The 15,626-nt window shown below is 44.4% G+C and overlaps 1 protein-coding gene across 1 annotated transcript in view; it reads right to left on the bottom strand.

The window, feature by feature from the left end:
- Nucleotides 1-15,626, bottom strand: part of ELOVL2 (ELOVL fatty acid elongase 2) — a 436,749-nt gene that overhangs the window by 134,917 nt on the left and 286,206 nt on the right. The window contains exon 4 of the mRNA XM_078687845.1: nt 12,499-12,576. Coding sequence (XP_078543971.1) covers nt 12,499-12,576 — 78 coding nt within the window. The remainder of the gene's footprint in view (nt 1-12,498; nt 12,577-15,626) is intronic.

The raw sequence follows: 15,626 nt of genomic DNA, 5'->3' as shown, positions 1-15,626 counted from the left end.
ATCCTCAAGGTCGATCAAATGTTCCGATTTGAAGGTGTGGGAGAAAAGGAGAAAGTTGCCAATTGCTACAGTAGTAGCTGGAAATGTACTAAAAATGACGACTTGGGTTACTTGAATGTTTTGTGTAATAATTGGTGTTGCACTATTAGTTAGATCGCATAAACCCATAGGACTTCATGAGGGTCAGACCTCTTTGCTATATCTCTCATTGGGTGGCTTTTTGCTATATACATAATAGATTTGGAACACTTGTACTGAAGGATTCAGTATGCTGACACCTTTTCTTGTTTCTTTTTGATTAATTAGCGTTCCCCTGAATTTAGTACAGAGTAGGGTAAGCTAGATTTCTTTAGATTTACTAATGACTAGGCAGGAGGATTGACTTCTGCAATTTAATCTTCAGATCCCTTTTCTCATCTTTTGCATCACAGTGACTGGGTTTCTTGTATGCTTCCTGTTGTTTAGAATGCAGTTCATTAAGGGATTCGGATTTATTCTGGTGATTCTTTACTTTTACAATATGCTTCTGCGACTCATTTATACCTGCTTGTTTCTGAATTTGTAATAAACCCATTTAATTTCACTCAGTAGTCCTGGCCTTACTGTGTGACTAAACTAGTTACACTGTTTTCGAGATTTGAAATTGATATTAACTCCCTTTTACCTCCCAAGCGATTTTATATCTTGTGTTTGCCTTTGCAGCCTGTGTGTGCACTTTTAAACTGCCATTTCGACCAGGCAAAATATACCTTCACCAGGCCTAAACCTTCTTTTTAATAAATATAAGTCACACCAAGGGTAGGCCCTAAATTTCCCATATGGCAGGTTGTCACCTACTTCACTTGCACATCACAAAGACTATGCATAAGTACACTCACAAAGGGTTTCACATTCACCTTCTGTGTCCCTAGACATGTTGGAGCAAGGGCAGGGAGGCAGAAAATTCCCGACACCTCTGTAGGGAAAGAACTCCAGAAAGTGTGCACCAGGTATAAATATTGGACCCTAAGGTCCAACTCTTCAGTACTCATCTGGACTAGTAGAAGACTCAAAAGAAGGACAGCTGTGCTGCTATGCTACATGTAGGACTGCTACTCAGCTGCCATTCTTCCCTGTTGTCCGAGTGAGAAGGACTGGGCCTGCATCTTGACCCAGGAACACTATAATGACTCCAAGGGCTAGTTGACTGGTCTCTCGATCAGAGCCGCAGGGACAGAAAAGCTTCTCCCACCTTCAACCCTGCACCTGTACTCTGCCTGAGTCCTGGCCTCCAAGTGGTCCTACCCCAGTCCTGAACCCTTGGAAGCAGACCTTAAGGTGCTCTGCCAGCTCAGCTGTCACCCTACTAGAACTGACAAAGCGCGGTGCATCACCTCACAGCTCTGCATCCAAACCACCCCTGTGCAATGCAGGATCTCCCAGCTTCTCAGATCCAATGCTGCACGATACATCCTCGATGTAGGACCTTGTAGCTCCTCAGAACCACCGCTGTGCAATGCACCCTCAACGCAAGACCTTGCACCCACTGCTGAGCGAAGCATCTTTGACACAGGAGGGGAGACCACATTACTGCACTCGCTGCTTGCGAGTTTTGTGCTATTTGCCTGCCACATGCCAGAGCCCTCAAGGACTGGGGAGAAAAACCGGACCAAACTTCCCAGGTTCCCGTGCGCCGCTCATGCAGCATGTGGAGGCCGCATGCGCCAGGAGGCACTTAAGATCGGGACAGGTCTCCTGCGGTGCTGGATGCGACCGGGCAAAGCCCGGACCAAGGGCGGTCCCGTCTGCGCCCGTCCGTGGCAGGACGAGGCTGGGCTGGGCCATCTCCCTTGGTCTCATAAGAGCAGCGGAATACAGATACCGGTAAGGAGACACAATACTTTATTTTGCACCTACCAGTGATTTTCAACTCTGTGGGAGTATTGGCAAAAGGAAACTACCGCCCTCTGCAGGGAGGCCGCACACTAATAATGCACCTATTACTAAGTATTTGAAAAGTGATATGGAGCTGCTTGACAGTGAGATTGTACACGTAGGGGAGCAACTTCCAGCTACAAAAACGGCACTAGATGCTGCATTGAAAAAATCTGTATTGGAGGGTGTGCATGATTCTACCATACTTGTGAGTAGCAGGGAAAAATAAGGATTCAGAGGCAAAGTCATCTATTACCAATGTATCCAATAAGGTTATCGCTTCAAACTTAGCCAATCCCTGCATTTCAACAACTGCACTGGAGATCTCAATATTGTCTAATAATACAGATTTGCCCTCCCCACTAGCTTAAAAATCGAAACAATTGCCTCAACAGAATAATGGCCTGAAGGAAAACCTGACAGTGAAGGCCAAACCAAAACCAAAGGTAAAAAAAGGAGGAAAAAACACTGGAGTGACAAAGGGGGATAGTAATTCAACAAATGATGCACAAGGGCCACAAAATTTCAAAACGTTACTTAAAAAGTTTCATGGTAAATTGGATTTCATTGACAGACGACTGATGTCAGAATTAAAGCTAGTCCAAAAGGATGTGACCTTTTTAACAGACCTGGTTTCAGAAAAGATTTCTCCCAAAAATTTGGATAATACTATTACTACCAAAAACCCAGCCACAGGCCAAAGAAAGACCTAGAAACCTCTACCCCCGCTGGTGAACTCAAGCAAAGAATGACTCTTTTCATACAACCTCCAAGAGACAGTCTAAATTTACGAACCTCCCAAGTACCAAGGCCAACTAAGGATGACAAAGCCCCTCCCTTAAAACCAGTAAAATCTTACCAGGTGTACACACTGAATAGGACCATGCAAATTGGCAATAATATAGAAGAGCCATTGTACCTTTCCCCCCAGGCGACACCCTACGTTATTGTCCTAAAAATAATTCCTAGATTAGCAGACAATCGTCCTGAATCCTATGAGTCATTGAAAAATTAGGTGGTACATTAGATCTCTGTAAAAACAAACTTTAGCACCAACATGTTACAACAAAATATTTTAATGTTAAGGAGAGTAAAATGAGTGGGGAGCTCCAGTAAAATATGTCAGGGAGAATGTGTAGTAGTGAACTTTTGCAGCAGGGAGTTGGTAGGGAATTTGATGAAAACATTTTCAAATAATACCACATGGATTAACTTCAACCAGAATGATCACATAACTGCTGCCCCATTAGGATTTTTCTATAAGCCCAACCATAGCAAAGTAAATGCATTTTATAGGTATAATCCAATCCCAATCGCTCCCACGAACAATATGTATGAACCACTGAGAATATGTAGTGAGATTTATTGACAGAGGGAGGATGTGGGTGAATCATTAGATAGAAGCTTGAGTGTGTTTTAACTTGTAATAAGTCAGAAGATGATCCCGGTGTAATAACCCATAGGGGGGCCCTATGTGAATCAATGGTTAACAAATTGGATAATATTTTTGCTTGTAAATCAACGGAAGTTGAAACATGTACACAAACTAAACAATCTTTACATATCATGTCCAGGAACGTGGGAGGTATTAAAAATAAGATCAATAATGAAGTTTGGTTAAAAACGATTGAGGGGTGGCATTAGTTCTGCTTCAGGAAACATGGTATACTGAGCCCTTTTTATTCATGGTTTTCAATCTATTTGTCCTAATGCTAGCCGCTCCAGAATGGGGAGAGCAAAAGGTGGTTTAGCGGTTCTAATTGCCTTAACCTCGCCTTTAATTTTGAGGAAAGTCAATATTACGTCACAGTATTATCAGCTTCTATATATTTATTTGGAGGAGAAACAGACTATAGTCGTAATACATTTTTATAATAATATTTTTATGGCACAAGAGCCAGGGTTATTAAATCATTAGAAGAAGATCTGGATCGTTTTTTAAAGGCAGTGGGAGGGGAGTATATACTTATCTGGGCGGGTGATTTTAATTGTGATAAATGTGAAATTGTAGCAGGTGAACCATGTGGATATTATGATCGCTTTGGCGACCGAATCTCCCATTGTCCACAACATTTATGGGGAGGCAATTAACAGTACTATCCACAAATATAATTTAGCAGTCATGGATCCTGATAACTCCGATGGAGAGATTGCTATCCATACATATGTAGGGGCCAGGTCATCCTCAAATATTGATCATTTTATTGTGTCAGCTAACTGCAGCGATCTGGTGGAAAATCTACGCGACCACTATCCATTAATTATGCCCCTTATGCTAGCCTAACTAGACAAGATAGGGGTAAGGCTGCAGATATAAATATAAATACTCAGGGTAATAATGGAGTTTCCATAAAATGGTCAGGCGTGAATCCAACAACCTTTATGGATAACCTTGAAGAGAAAAGACAAAATGAAATTAACATTTGCTTGGATAGTTCCTCCATAGACTAGGCAATTATAAGTGCCTTGGGTAACATCAAAACCGAAATAGCAGGTGACCCAACATCTAAAAAAAAAAGGAAAAATGTCTGTGACCATAATCCCAGATGGTTTAACCGGTACTGCTCAAGGCTAAATAGGGAATTAAAAACAGCCCTGAAACAAAAACCAAGGGATAGTGCTAAAATTAGCTCCCTGAGAAAAGGTTAATATAATATTCAGAATCAAAGGAAAATCGAAATCCGTGAGGAGGCCTGGGAATGATTAGTTCAGGCTGCAGAGACACGAGATGCTGCCCTGTTCTGGAAGAGAATTGAACACTATTTTTTTAACGAGAACATTTTGGTGACAAATGATATCGTTGTTCCCCAGAAGACTGGATAACTAATTTTGAACTTATTTTTAATCCAGATGCTGTTAACGCCATCAAACGGTAATATTATACTGGGCGAACCTATAAATTCACCCCTAATAGCGCCAGATGAAATTAAACCTGCCCTACAAAAAAGTGTCAATGGGAAGTCAGCTGGACCGGATGGGGTACCCGTTAACGTTTTTAAACATAACATTGATTCTTGGACCCCCATTTTATTAAAGGTTTTTAATACTACTTTAGGAGGGGTGCTTCTCGCATCCTGGATAGAAAACATTATTGTGCCCATTTTTAAAAAAGGGGATAGAGGGAAGGCTAATTGCTACCGTCCCAAATCCCTTCTTGACTCAACCTCCAAACCGATGAGAAGAATCATGCTGGGGAGGTTAGAAAACTGGGCCAATGAGAACACATTCTAACAGAGGCCCAGTATGGCTTCAGAAGGGGTATTGGAACATTGGAGCAATGTGAAAATTTGGAGTTATTGATACGTAAATATACCCTAGCCAAGGAAGGGGTTTTACATCTTTGCTTTGTAGATCTCACCAGCGCGTTGGATCTCGTTAATCATGCCAAATTATGGCAAACAATGAAAGAGTTAGGAGCCCCAGTTGATATTATAATATATTTATCCCAGATTTACACCTTTTTAACCTCATGGGTACGGTTTGGTGCAATGGGAGAATATACCCCGGATCTTAGGGTCATGCGGGGAATTCGGCAAGGATGTATTTTAGCCCCACCTCCTTTTTTCTTTATATATTAATAATGTGGATTCCTTTTTAAAAAAACAAATCGTTGGTGCCCCAAAAATGGGAGCACGTCCCACCCCAGTACTCTTATATGCGGACAACCCTGTCCTGTTATCAAGGACAGCAAATGGACTACAATGCTTGATAGAAAAATGTGCACTCTATATGTCAGAAAAAGATCTTCAGCTAAACCTTAATAAAACATTTGTTATGACATGCGGGAGCAATAGAAAAAAAAATAGACAACATCATGTGGAAGGAGCCATTATAAATAAACTGGGGTTCGTTCCACTAGTACTGGGGTCCGTTCCACTAGAAAGGACCAAGACGTTCGATTATCTGGGTATCCGGCTGGTGGACTCCATGAAATGGGACTATCATTTGACCAAAATGTTGCTGAGTTTGAAAAGAGTGACCGGGGCTCTGCTGAAAGAGCAGAGAGCAGCTTCCACAAAACCAATAGCAGCAGTAATGGACATTTACTCGGCCAGAGGCGTAAGTGCCGCTCTTTATGGGGCGGAACTCTGGGGAATGTCAAATATGAAAGAGCTTACCCGAGCTGAAAACATCTTCTTGAGAAGTTTGATGTCTCTCGGCCCGTCTGTCCCCATTCTACCATTGCAATTGGACATGGGCTGTCGGGCGATTGAAGACCAAGCAAAGTTACGCCCCTTGCTTCTGTGGGCCCGCATCTGGAGAGTGCCTGAGCTCTCAAGTTATGCGGATGGCCTGCGGGAGATAATCAAATCTACAGGTTGGGCAAAAATAAAATGGCTGAGAGACATTAAAGCACTACTTGCCAATCTGGGGCTGGAAGAAGCATGGCATCAACAGACAGCCCCGCCCAAATCAATGTTAAAACAACTTTACTGGACATGGGTGGCAAATAAAAGAAACTCTTCTGCAACGATTTGCAAAACGACTAGAAATTTTGTGGAGTTCAAAGATGTCCCCATTAGAGAATTGTATTTGGATATTATCTCAGCCCCATGGGAAAGATCCCTGTATTTTAAATTTAGAATAGGTCTTCTCCCTGTAATGGAACTCACATGCCACTGGAAAATTCCTTACCAAACTGCTCCATGGTGCCCCTTCTGTCCACAGCGTCGTGAATCTGTCCCCCATTTGTTATTCGAGTGCCCTGCCTATAAGGTTCCACGGATGAAATGGCTAAAACCCATGTGTCTAACCTTGGGCACAAGACATTGCAAAGTGGCACTAAGGATATTACTCTCAGACACTCGCACTTTTTTTGCATGCGCCACCTCGAAGTATCTTGGGTGGGCATGGCGGATTCGGTCAAAAAGACTTAGGCAAATTGTTTAATCATGTTTTATTTCCTTGGTCTGTTTCTTAAACATACCTCTTTTAGGTAATTTATATAATTCTCCCCCTAAAAATTATAGTAAAAATTGCTGATTTTTATCAGGCAAGGGGTTTTTACACTTTTTATTTTCAATGCTTCAAAAAGAATTTTATATGTATGTATGCTTTTTAAGATATTTTTATGTCGAAATAAAGCCTATTTGACTTGACTTGACTTGAAATAAACTCTCAACCTTTTCATATTTGGGATTGCTTTTTAATAGAAGAGGTTCCTGGAACACACACATAGAATGCTGTAACATGAAATGTTTAAGAATAATGGAGGGTATTTTTAGATTCTCTGCCAAAATTGGAAATAAACCTATATGTCAAATTCTTCCCTGTATAGGAGAAAGTGTGTTACAGGTGTCTGCTATGGGGCAGCCCCATGGGGGAGAGCTAACACCGCCTCCATGCAAATTTAAGAAAATACATTTTTTTTTAAAGTATTGGCAGTTCCAAGTTCCACAGCTAATTATATAGTACGTACGGAACTGTCTGTACCATACTTAAGTGATTTTATTTATACAGCGGGACTTACTTTTTGGTGAGGGATTTGGGCGAAAGATTAAACCAAATTTACCAAGGATCTAATTATGGATTACTTGGCCCCCGACCATAGTAGGAACATTCCCTGGCTAGTGCATACCCACACCCTTTTAACCAGCTGTAAGGTAGATTTTAACAGAAAGAACCGTGCGCTCACTCTGGAGTATAGTAAACGTGACCTGAAGCTTAGATACACTACTTTAAGGAATGTGAAAGATTGGCTGATGTTAGATGCAACCAAAGTGTCATTACCTATTGTGAACTCCCTTTTGTGATGGGCGCACAAACATATCTAACTCTGATAAGAAACATTCAATATAGACTTTACCTATCAAGACTCAAGCTTGGTACACTACGCTATATATATATATATACTATATTGACTTTTTTTTGGGACTATATAATAGCATTTCCCAGGATGGAAAAGTGGCGATCAAAGTCTCCGAAATTGTCCGTGTGATGGAAAGTCCCCCCAGTCCACGCTGCATCTTATACTTTTCTGTCGTTTTTACAGGGCTATCCGGAAATCAGTTTTAAAATCACTCTTTTTGATCCATTAGGCTTTTTTATTATAAACAGTCTTTTAACTTTGTATAGTTTGGATAACATAAAAACTATGATTTCTGTTATTTGTTTTATACAAAGGGCAAGTAGGAGAAGAGGGGATTACTCACATCGGGATGCATTAATATACGAAAAATCTGATGACTACACTTAGTCATGTTAATTATCTCTCATCCAGATATTAGCTAATATTTTGCACTTTATGTATCTTCACATCGTAGGCTATTGCACTTTATTTCCTACGCCAACATATTGCACTTTGTGTGATGTTTACCCTCTATCCTAAAACATGCTAATACATTGCACTTAACGAATTTTTATGATGCACTTTATCTTGCACCTGAAAGTTCCATAAAAATGTATATTTTATTTTGACTTATGGAGCGACCATGATACTTTGGTGTTCTTTTTTCCCTTTTTTCTTTTCTGTTTATAACTTGTATGGATTTGAAAATGTTTTACTTGAATAATGTTATATTTTAGGAAGAAATGACAACTGTATTTCTTGATTAGTATGCTTTTATGTTTGCACATCCTGCCCCGCATTAAGCTATTTTGACTTGACACAAGGTCTTGCAAAGATCTACAAACAGGATTTAAGGTACTAGGTTCTGCAGGCCTTACTTGGTCTCTGTATCCAGCCTGAGCTTCATCGTCGTTGGCCTGAACTTGTGACTTTGTCCCAGTCTGGTGTGAACTGATAACCACAGTTGGCCCTTAGTGCTTTTAAGCTCTATTTTTATCTAAACCTTTAAAATTACATGTCTCTGATTCTACTAACTGAATGTTTGTCTTTATGGTGTTGAATAATTAAATCCATTTTATACTATTTTTCTGAAATACGGAAGCCGACCCGACGAACCTACAGCGCCGCCGACCTCACCGCACTCAACACCGGCCACATCCCAGGATGTCACCGAGCCGCCCCGAAGCACACCCACGGACCCTTCAGCTGCCTCGCCTGCAAGTTCACCTGCATCCGGACCTTCCCTGCACCCGACAAGCCGAACTCCAGCAGCACCCACCTCAAGTGCATCCTACTCAACACCCGCTCCGTCCACAGACATGCCGTAGAACTCTGGAACCTGCTCGACACCACCGCCCCCGACGTTGCCTTCATCACCGAGACCTGGATGAACGCCTCCTCAGCCCCAGACATCGCCATCGCCATCCCAGAGGGATACAAGATCACCCGGAGGGACCGCGACAACCAGACCGGAGGAGGCATCGCCATCATCCACAGAGACACCATCCGCATCACGACCAACACCGACGACACCCTCACCACCGCTGAACACCTGCACTTCCAGATCCACACCAACCCGAAGACCACCCTCAGAGGCACCCTGATCTACCGACCCCCGGGACCGCGCACACGATTCAGCGAGGACATCGCCGACTTCGTCAGCCCGCACGCTCTCCCCTCCGCCGACTACATCCTCCTGGGGGACCTCAACTTCCACCTGGAGAACAACAACGACCGCAACACCATCACCCTGCTCGACAACCTCGACAACCTCGGACTCAAGCAACTGGTGACCACCCCCACCCACCTCGCCGGACACACACTCGACGCCGTCTTCTCATCCAGCAAAGACGTCACCTTCAGCCACGCAACAGGACTCCACTGGACGGACCACAGCTGCGTCCACTTCACCTTCAGAAGAACGACGATCCACCACCGCCAGCAACAGGTGGCTCGAAGAAGCTGGAACAAGATCACAGCCGACCAGCTCACCGCCTCCCTGAGCCAGCACCCTCCCGCCAACTCAGCGAACCCCAGCCAGGCCGCCGACAACCTCACGAAGTGGATCAGCAACTGCGCGGACGAACTCGCCCCTCTAAGGACCCCGCCCAGCAGATCCTGCAGCAGAAAAACACCATGGTTCACCGACGAACTCAAGAGCTCCAAGAAGAACTGTCGAGCCCTCGAGAAAGCCTGGAGAAGGGAACCAACGACGGACAACATGACCACCCTCAAGCTCGCCACCCGGAAACACCACCAACTGATCCGCGCCACCAAGAAAAATGAATACAAGGACCGGCTGGACAACAACGCACACAACTGCAAGGAACTCTTCAACATCGTGAAAGAGCTCTCCAACCCCAACGCCGGAAACAACGACATCACACCGTCGCAAGACCTCTGCAACTCCCTCGCGTCCTACTTCCACAACAAGATCACGGACATACACAACAGCTTCAACAACCAACCAACGCAAGCCACAACCGCAACGACGCCACCCACCACCACCCTCCGCACCTGGACTCCGATCAGCACCGAAGACACCATCCGCACCATGAACTCCATCCATTCAGGATCTCCGACTGACCCCTGCCCTCACCACGTCTTCAACAAGGCCGACGCTGTCCTCGCACCCCACCTGCGGGACATCATCAACACCTCCTTCGACTCCGCCACCTTCCCTGAGAGCTGGAAGCACGCCGAACTCAGCGCTCTCCTCAAGAAACCCACAGCAGACCCCACCGACCTCAAGAACTACCGTCCCATCTCGCTCCTCCCGTTCCCGGCCAAAGTCATCGAGAAGACCGTCAACAAACAGCTGGCCGCCTTCCTCGAGACGAATGGATCCCTCGACCCCTCACAGTCCGGCTTCCGAGCGAACCACAGCACCGAGACCGCCCTCATCGCCGCCACCGACGACCTTCGAACTCTGATGGACAACGGAGAAACAGCGGCCCTCATCCTCCTGGACCTCTCCGCGGCTTTCGACACTGTCTGCCACCGCACCCTAGTACAGCGCCTCAGCAACATCGGAATCCAGGAGAAGGCACTGGAATGGATCACCTCCTTCCTCGACGGAAGAACACAAAGAGTCCGCCTACCACCGTACAAGTCAGAGGCCACCAAAGTCATCTGCGGCGTACCCCAAGGATCCTCGCTGAGCCCAACCCTCTTCAACGTCTACATGAGCCCCCTCGCGGCCATCGCACGCCAACACAACCTGAACATCATCTCCTACGCCGACGACACCCAGCTGATCCTCTCCCTGACCAACGACCCCGCCACCGCCAGAGCCAACCTGCACGAAGGGATGAGAGACGTAGCCGAATGGATGACGACCAGCCGCCTGAAACTGAACTCAGACAAGACGGAGGTCCTCATCCTGGGCTCCACGCCCTCCGCCTGGGACGACTCCTGGTGGCCCCCCGCCCTGGGCACCGCACCCAAACCGACGGACCACGCACGCAACCTGGGCTTCATCCTGGACTCCTCCCTCTCCATGACCAGACAAGTCAACGCCGTCTCCTCGTCATGCTTCAACATCCTGCGCATGCTACGTAAGATCTTCCGGTGGATCCCCACCGAGACGAGGAAGACGGTCACCCAAGCCCTCGTCACCAGCCGACTGGACTACGGCAACGCCCTCTACGCCGGAACCACGGCCAAACTCCAGAAGAGACTCCAGCGGATCCAGAACGCCTCGGCGAGACTCATCCTCGACATCCCCCGACGCAGCCACATCTCCGGACACCTGAGAGATCTGCACTGGCTCCCGGTCAACAAGAGAATCACCTTCCGGCTCCTCACCCACGCGCACAAAGCCCTACACGACCAAGGCCCGAGCTACCTCAACAACCGGATCAACTTCTACACTCCCAAGCGCCTCCTCAGATCAACCAACCACGCCCTCGCCGCCGTCCCCCGCATCCGAAGAGCGACGACAGGAGGAAGATCCTTTTCCTACCTGGCCGCCAAGACCTGGAACTCACTTCCGACCAATCTGCGCCTGACCCAAGACCACCTCTCCTTCAGGAGGAAGCTCAAGACCTGGCTGTTCGAGCAGTAGCGGCACCCCCCCCCCTCCCAGCGCCTTGAGACCCTACGGGTGAGTAGTGCGCTCTACAAATGACCTGATTGATTGATTGATTGAAGTGGTGTGGGATTTTTCTTGTCTCATGTATTCACTTTATTACTGCTTTGTGTGCTGCATAAATACTATGCACATTTCCACTAAGTTAAGCCTGACTGCTTTTGTGCCAAGCTACAAGAGTTTGGAGCACAGGTTAGTTTGGGGTTCACTTATGTTTCACCCTGACAAGAACTGTGATTGCTGATTGAGTAGAATGTTATCCTCCTCAACCAGTAACCCAATTTCCTACTCACAGGCACTCTTGTAGAGTTCTTAAACAAAAAGAAAAAAGTTGCACATGAAGAGTGACCAGTGTAAGAAGACAGTACTGCATCCATGCCCCAGGAAAGGGACAAACAGTTAGTGAGGAAGGCTGGCCCACCCAAGTTAATGAATAAAAAGTAAGCAACTGGGAGTGACAATTAAGTCAACCAATGGAAAGTGATGGGTGGGGGGCTTTATGGTAACCGTAATTTAGTGGACCCAGCAATGTTTGCTATCTTGTACTGTTCAAAACCTTTCATGATACAACATTTTAAAGTGGAAGACAGAAACTCTCCCATCAAAACTGAAGTACTTTGTACTAGGCTTCATACATTTACAATTTGTGAAATGAACATCCTTCATTATTTAAATTACATTGTTTTATACATAAATTTTAGCTCACCCGGATGTCTGCCTCTCCAGAGGAGTCGAGATTTTGACATTGCAAATTGTATCTTCCCTCATAAGTTGAGAGAATGAGCTGAAAAATAAAAATAAATGTAAGTGTAAACCAAAGGTGAGAACAGAACGCATCGTCGGCGTCTTTAAACATGATAATAATTACACAACTCGTAGGCTGTGACTGTATACATTTGCAAACCATTTGCCAACAGAAGTGATCCAAAACATTCCAGAAAGCTCACATCCAATGCTGCATAGTGACGGACAACAAACTGGGACAGGTGAGGTGTATCACTGCTTGCACTATATTTACCCTTGTGTGTAGCACTTCACCCAAAGACTCATCTAAGCAAACAACCAGGGGCCAAATTCCCAGAAGTAATCTGAGACAAAATCCTTTACGTCTTTCGGTATTCACTTGGGGTATTTAGGAGTAGCAAAGTTAGGATCTTGTCTCAGGTTACTTTTGTGAATCGGGCCCATTATAATTGATTCCCTTTGTTCATAGCGAGCGAGGGTGACTCATTTCCATACCAACACCAATGGTGGTGTAAGGTAATGTAATTTCTGGTGGTTTAAATTAACTCTGAATTCACTGTTGTTGCTTTCTTATATCTGTCTTCCAATATAAATACTTCACTCGTCGCATAAAAGCCTGCTTCCCACCCTCTAGAAGTATTTTTTTTAGAATTAAAAACCTACCCAACTATATACTCAGAAAAAGTTGTGAACAGTGTCAGGAAAAAAAAGTTCAGCATATGCAAACCACTGGAAATTTAGAGAAAGAGCCTTAAAATTTTAGATGGACACAGAAGAAAGATATAAGGCACTTTTTCTTAAGCCAAAAATGAGAGAACTGCTTCTGTTTTTTAGTCAATTTAACACATGAATTAAACAAAAAGGGTACTCAAATAAATAAAAAGCTTAGGGCATAAGTTAACTCTTACATGGCTGACAAATCTGCACCAAATGTCGTGAAATAGGATCATGGATTGCCCAACGTTTTAACTTTAAATCTGTCATTTTACACAAAGAAAGTAGAGAAGATGAAAGCAGAATATAAAAAAATTAAACCTCATTTGTTTTTCCTCCCTTTGTTAAGCCTTTCTTCCCCAGTCTCCTACCTCACACTGTACCATGACATCACCCGGTGATCACCACGCACCACATTGAAACACTTCTGACATAGGATAAAAACAAGCATTTGCAATGCAATAGGTTTCACATTTATTAGACTTTGAGCTATTAGCACTGTAAATGTCAAAAGTCTAAATTCTTGCAAATGTGTGACCTTTTGAATTGCCAACATTGTTTGTTTCCAAGCGCCCCATGCTGCACTTGTACTTAATAGAGGCCACGCCCCTTTCTATAGACGAGCTGCATCTAAAGAAAGTGGTGTGGCCTCTATTAGGTTCAAGCGTGGCATGGGGCGCTTGAAAACAACCCACTAAATAAATATTTGTGAAGCAATAAGTGTGGCATTTGCAAGAGTTTAAGCTATTGTTATTTACAATGACAATAGCTCAACCTCTCCTAAATGAAAGACCTATGCCATTGCAAACAAGTGGCTGCATTGTCCCGGCTGCTTGGAAAGTGAAAGTGCGCATGACTCAATGAATATAAGGAAAGCACGTCATGCCTGCAGTAGGGCAAAACCCATTACAGGAAATGTCATCAGTGATGTCATCAGTGATGTCACTGACCATGTCATGAATGATGTAATATGTGACATCATCAGCAGTGGATTGCGGGTGCGCGATATATAGTTAGTACAACTAACTATATATGGAATTTCAATGGTTTTGTGTGAGTAAAATAAGGTTTTGTAAATGCTAATTCCTAACTATATATGGTCTATAACCTATGGTTTTTTCAGTGAATTTTCAAGGTTTTGTAGATGCTAATTCCTAACTATATATGGTCTATAACCTATGGTTTTTTCAGTGAATTTCATAGGTTTTTTAATAGCAAATCTTTATAAAAATAATAAATTTTAAATCGAATTTTATATTTTATAATTTTTTTATTTTTTTTTTATATTATTTTTGGTGCGCTCCCGGGGCGCGGACAGGTGAACGCACGGGTAAGCGCAATCTTGCGGCGCGCCCCGGGGCGCGTACTGATGCGCGTCCCGGAAGCGTTATTGCCGCGAACGAAAACAACATCGTGACGTATCGCGTAGCCGCCACGCCTTGCGTCATAAGACACGTATCGCGTAGCCGCGAGATGCGTCTTATGACGCACCGCGTAAGCGCACCCGGAAGCGCATACGATCGCGCAACGTAAGCGCCCCGATGCGCTTACGATACACGCCCGGGACGCGCCCCGGGGCGCGTAGCGTAAGCGCGTCAAACCATGTGACTTTAAAATAACACTTTTCATTGGTTCAGAACTTTTTTTTTTTCAAATTGTGTGAAACCCACCCATTTCTCTCACTATTGCTTTGTACTTGGAGAGAGCAAGAGCTGTTCTGTCTACTCTGTTTATCTCCTACTTTTCTGATCTCCAGCAATGGCTGCAAGAGGGTCATCCAGCAGTGATTCAGATGGATTTTTAGATGAGGACCCTCCTCAGCAAAAGAAAAAAAAACATTTCATCTGGAAATTTTACGACATCCCTGAAGGACAGAAAAAAGTCAACGCTCCCAAAGTAACCTGCAAAATAAGTGGGAGTAGTTTATCCAGAGGCAATCCTCTGAAAAAATATAGTTTTGGAAATGCTAATTTGATCAGGCATGTGAAAAGAAGACACCCTAACAACTTTGCCAGGGAGAGTGTCAGAGAGCTGGCACGGAATGTACCCACAGATGGCGGCAGCACCTCCACTGGTGGAGCAACACCTTCGGGACCACCCCGTGGAAGAATGGTCCCTAACATTCAGCCGGTGTTTGCAGGCATCACATTTTTGTGCACGGAGTGTGACGAACTGCTCTGCTATGGGGAGCAGAGTGTTGAACTCATTGCCCTAAAGAAACAGCAACACCGCTGCTCTTCCAGTCCCTAAATTTTCCAATTTTTTTGCTCCTGTTGAGCAGTTTTGGAATCCTTGTTTTTGTTTTTCCCAAACAAAAATCCCAAAAAAATATAAAATTGTTTTAAAAAGTCTAAAAAAAATATAAAACAACAAAAA

The sequence above is a fragment of the Lissotriton helveticus genome, chromosome 4_1 (genome assembly GCF_964261635.1).
Source record: "Lissotriton helveticus chromosome 4_1, aLisHel1.1, whole genome shotgun sequence".
Lineage (NCBI taxonomy): Eukaryota > Metazoa > Chordata > Amphibia > Caudata > Salamandridae > Lissotriton > Lissotriton helveticus.
This window is presented reverse-complemented; position numbering and strand designations above follow the sequence as displayed.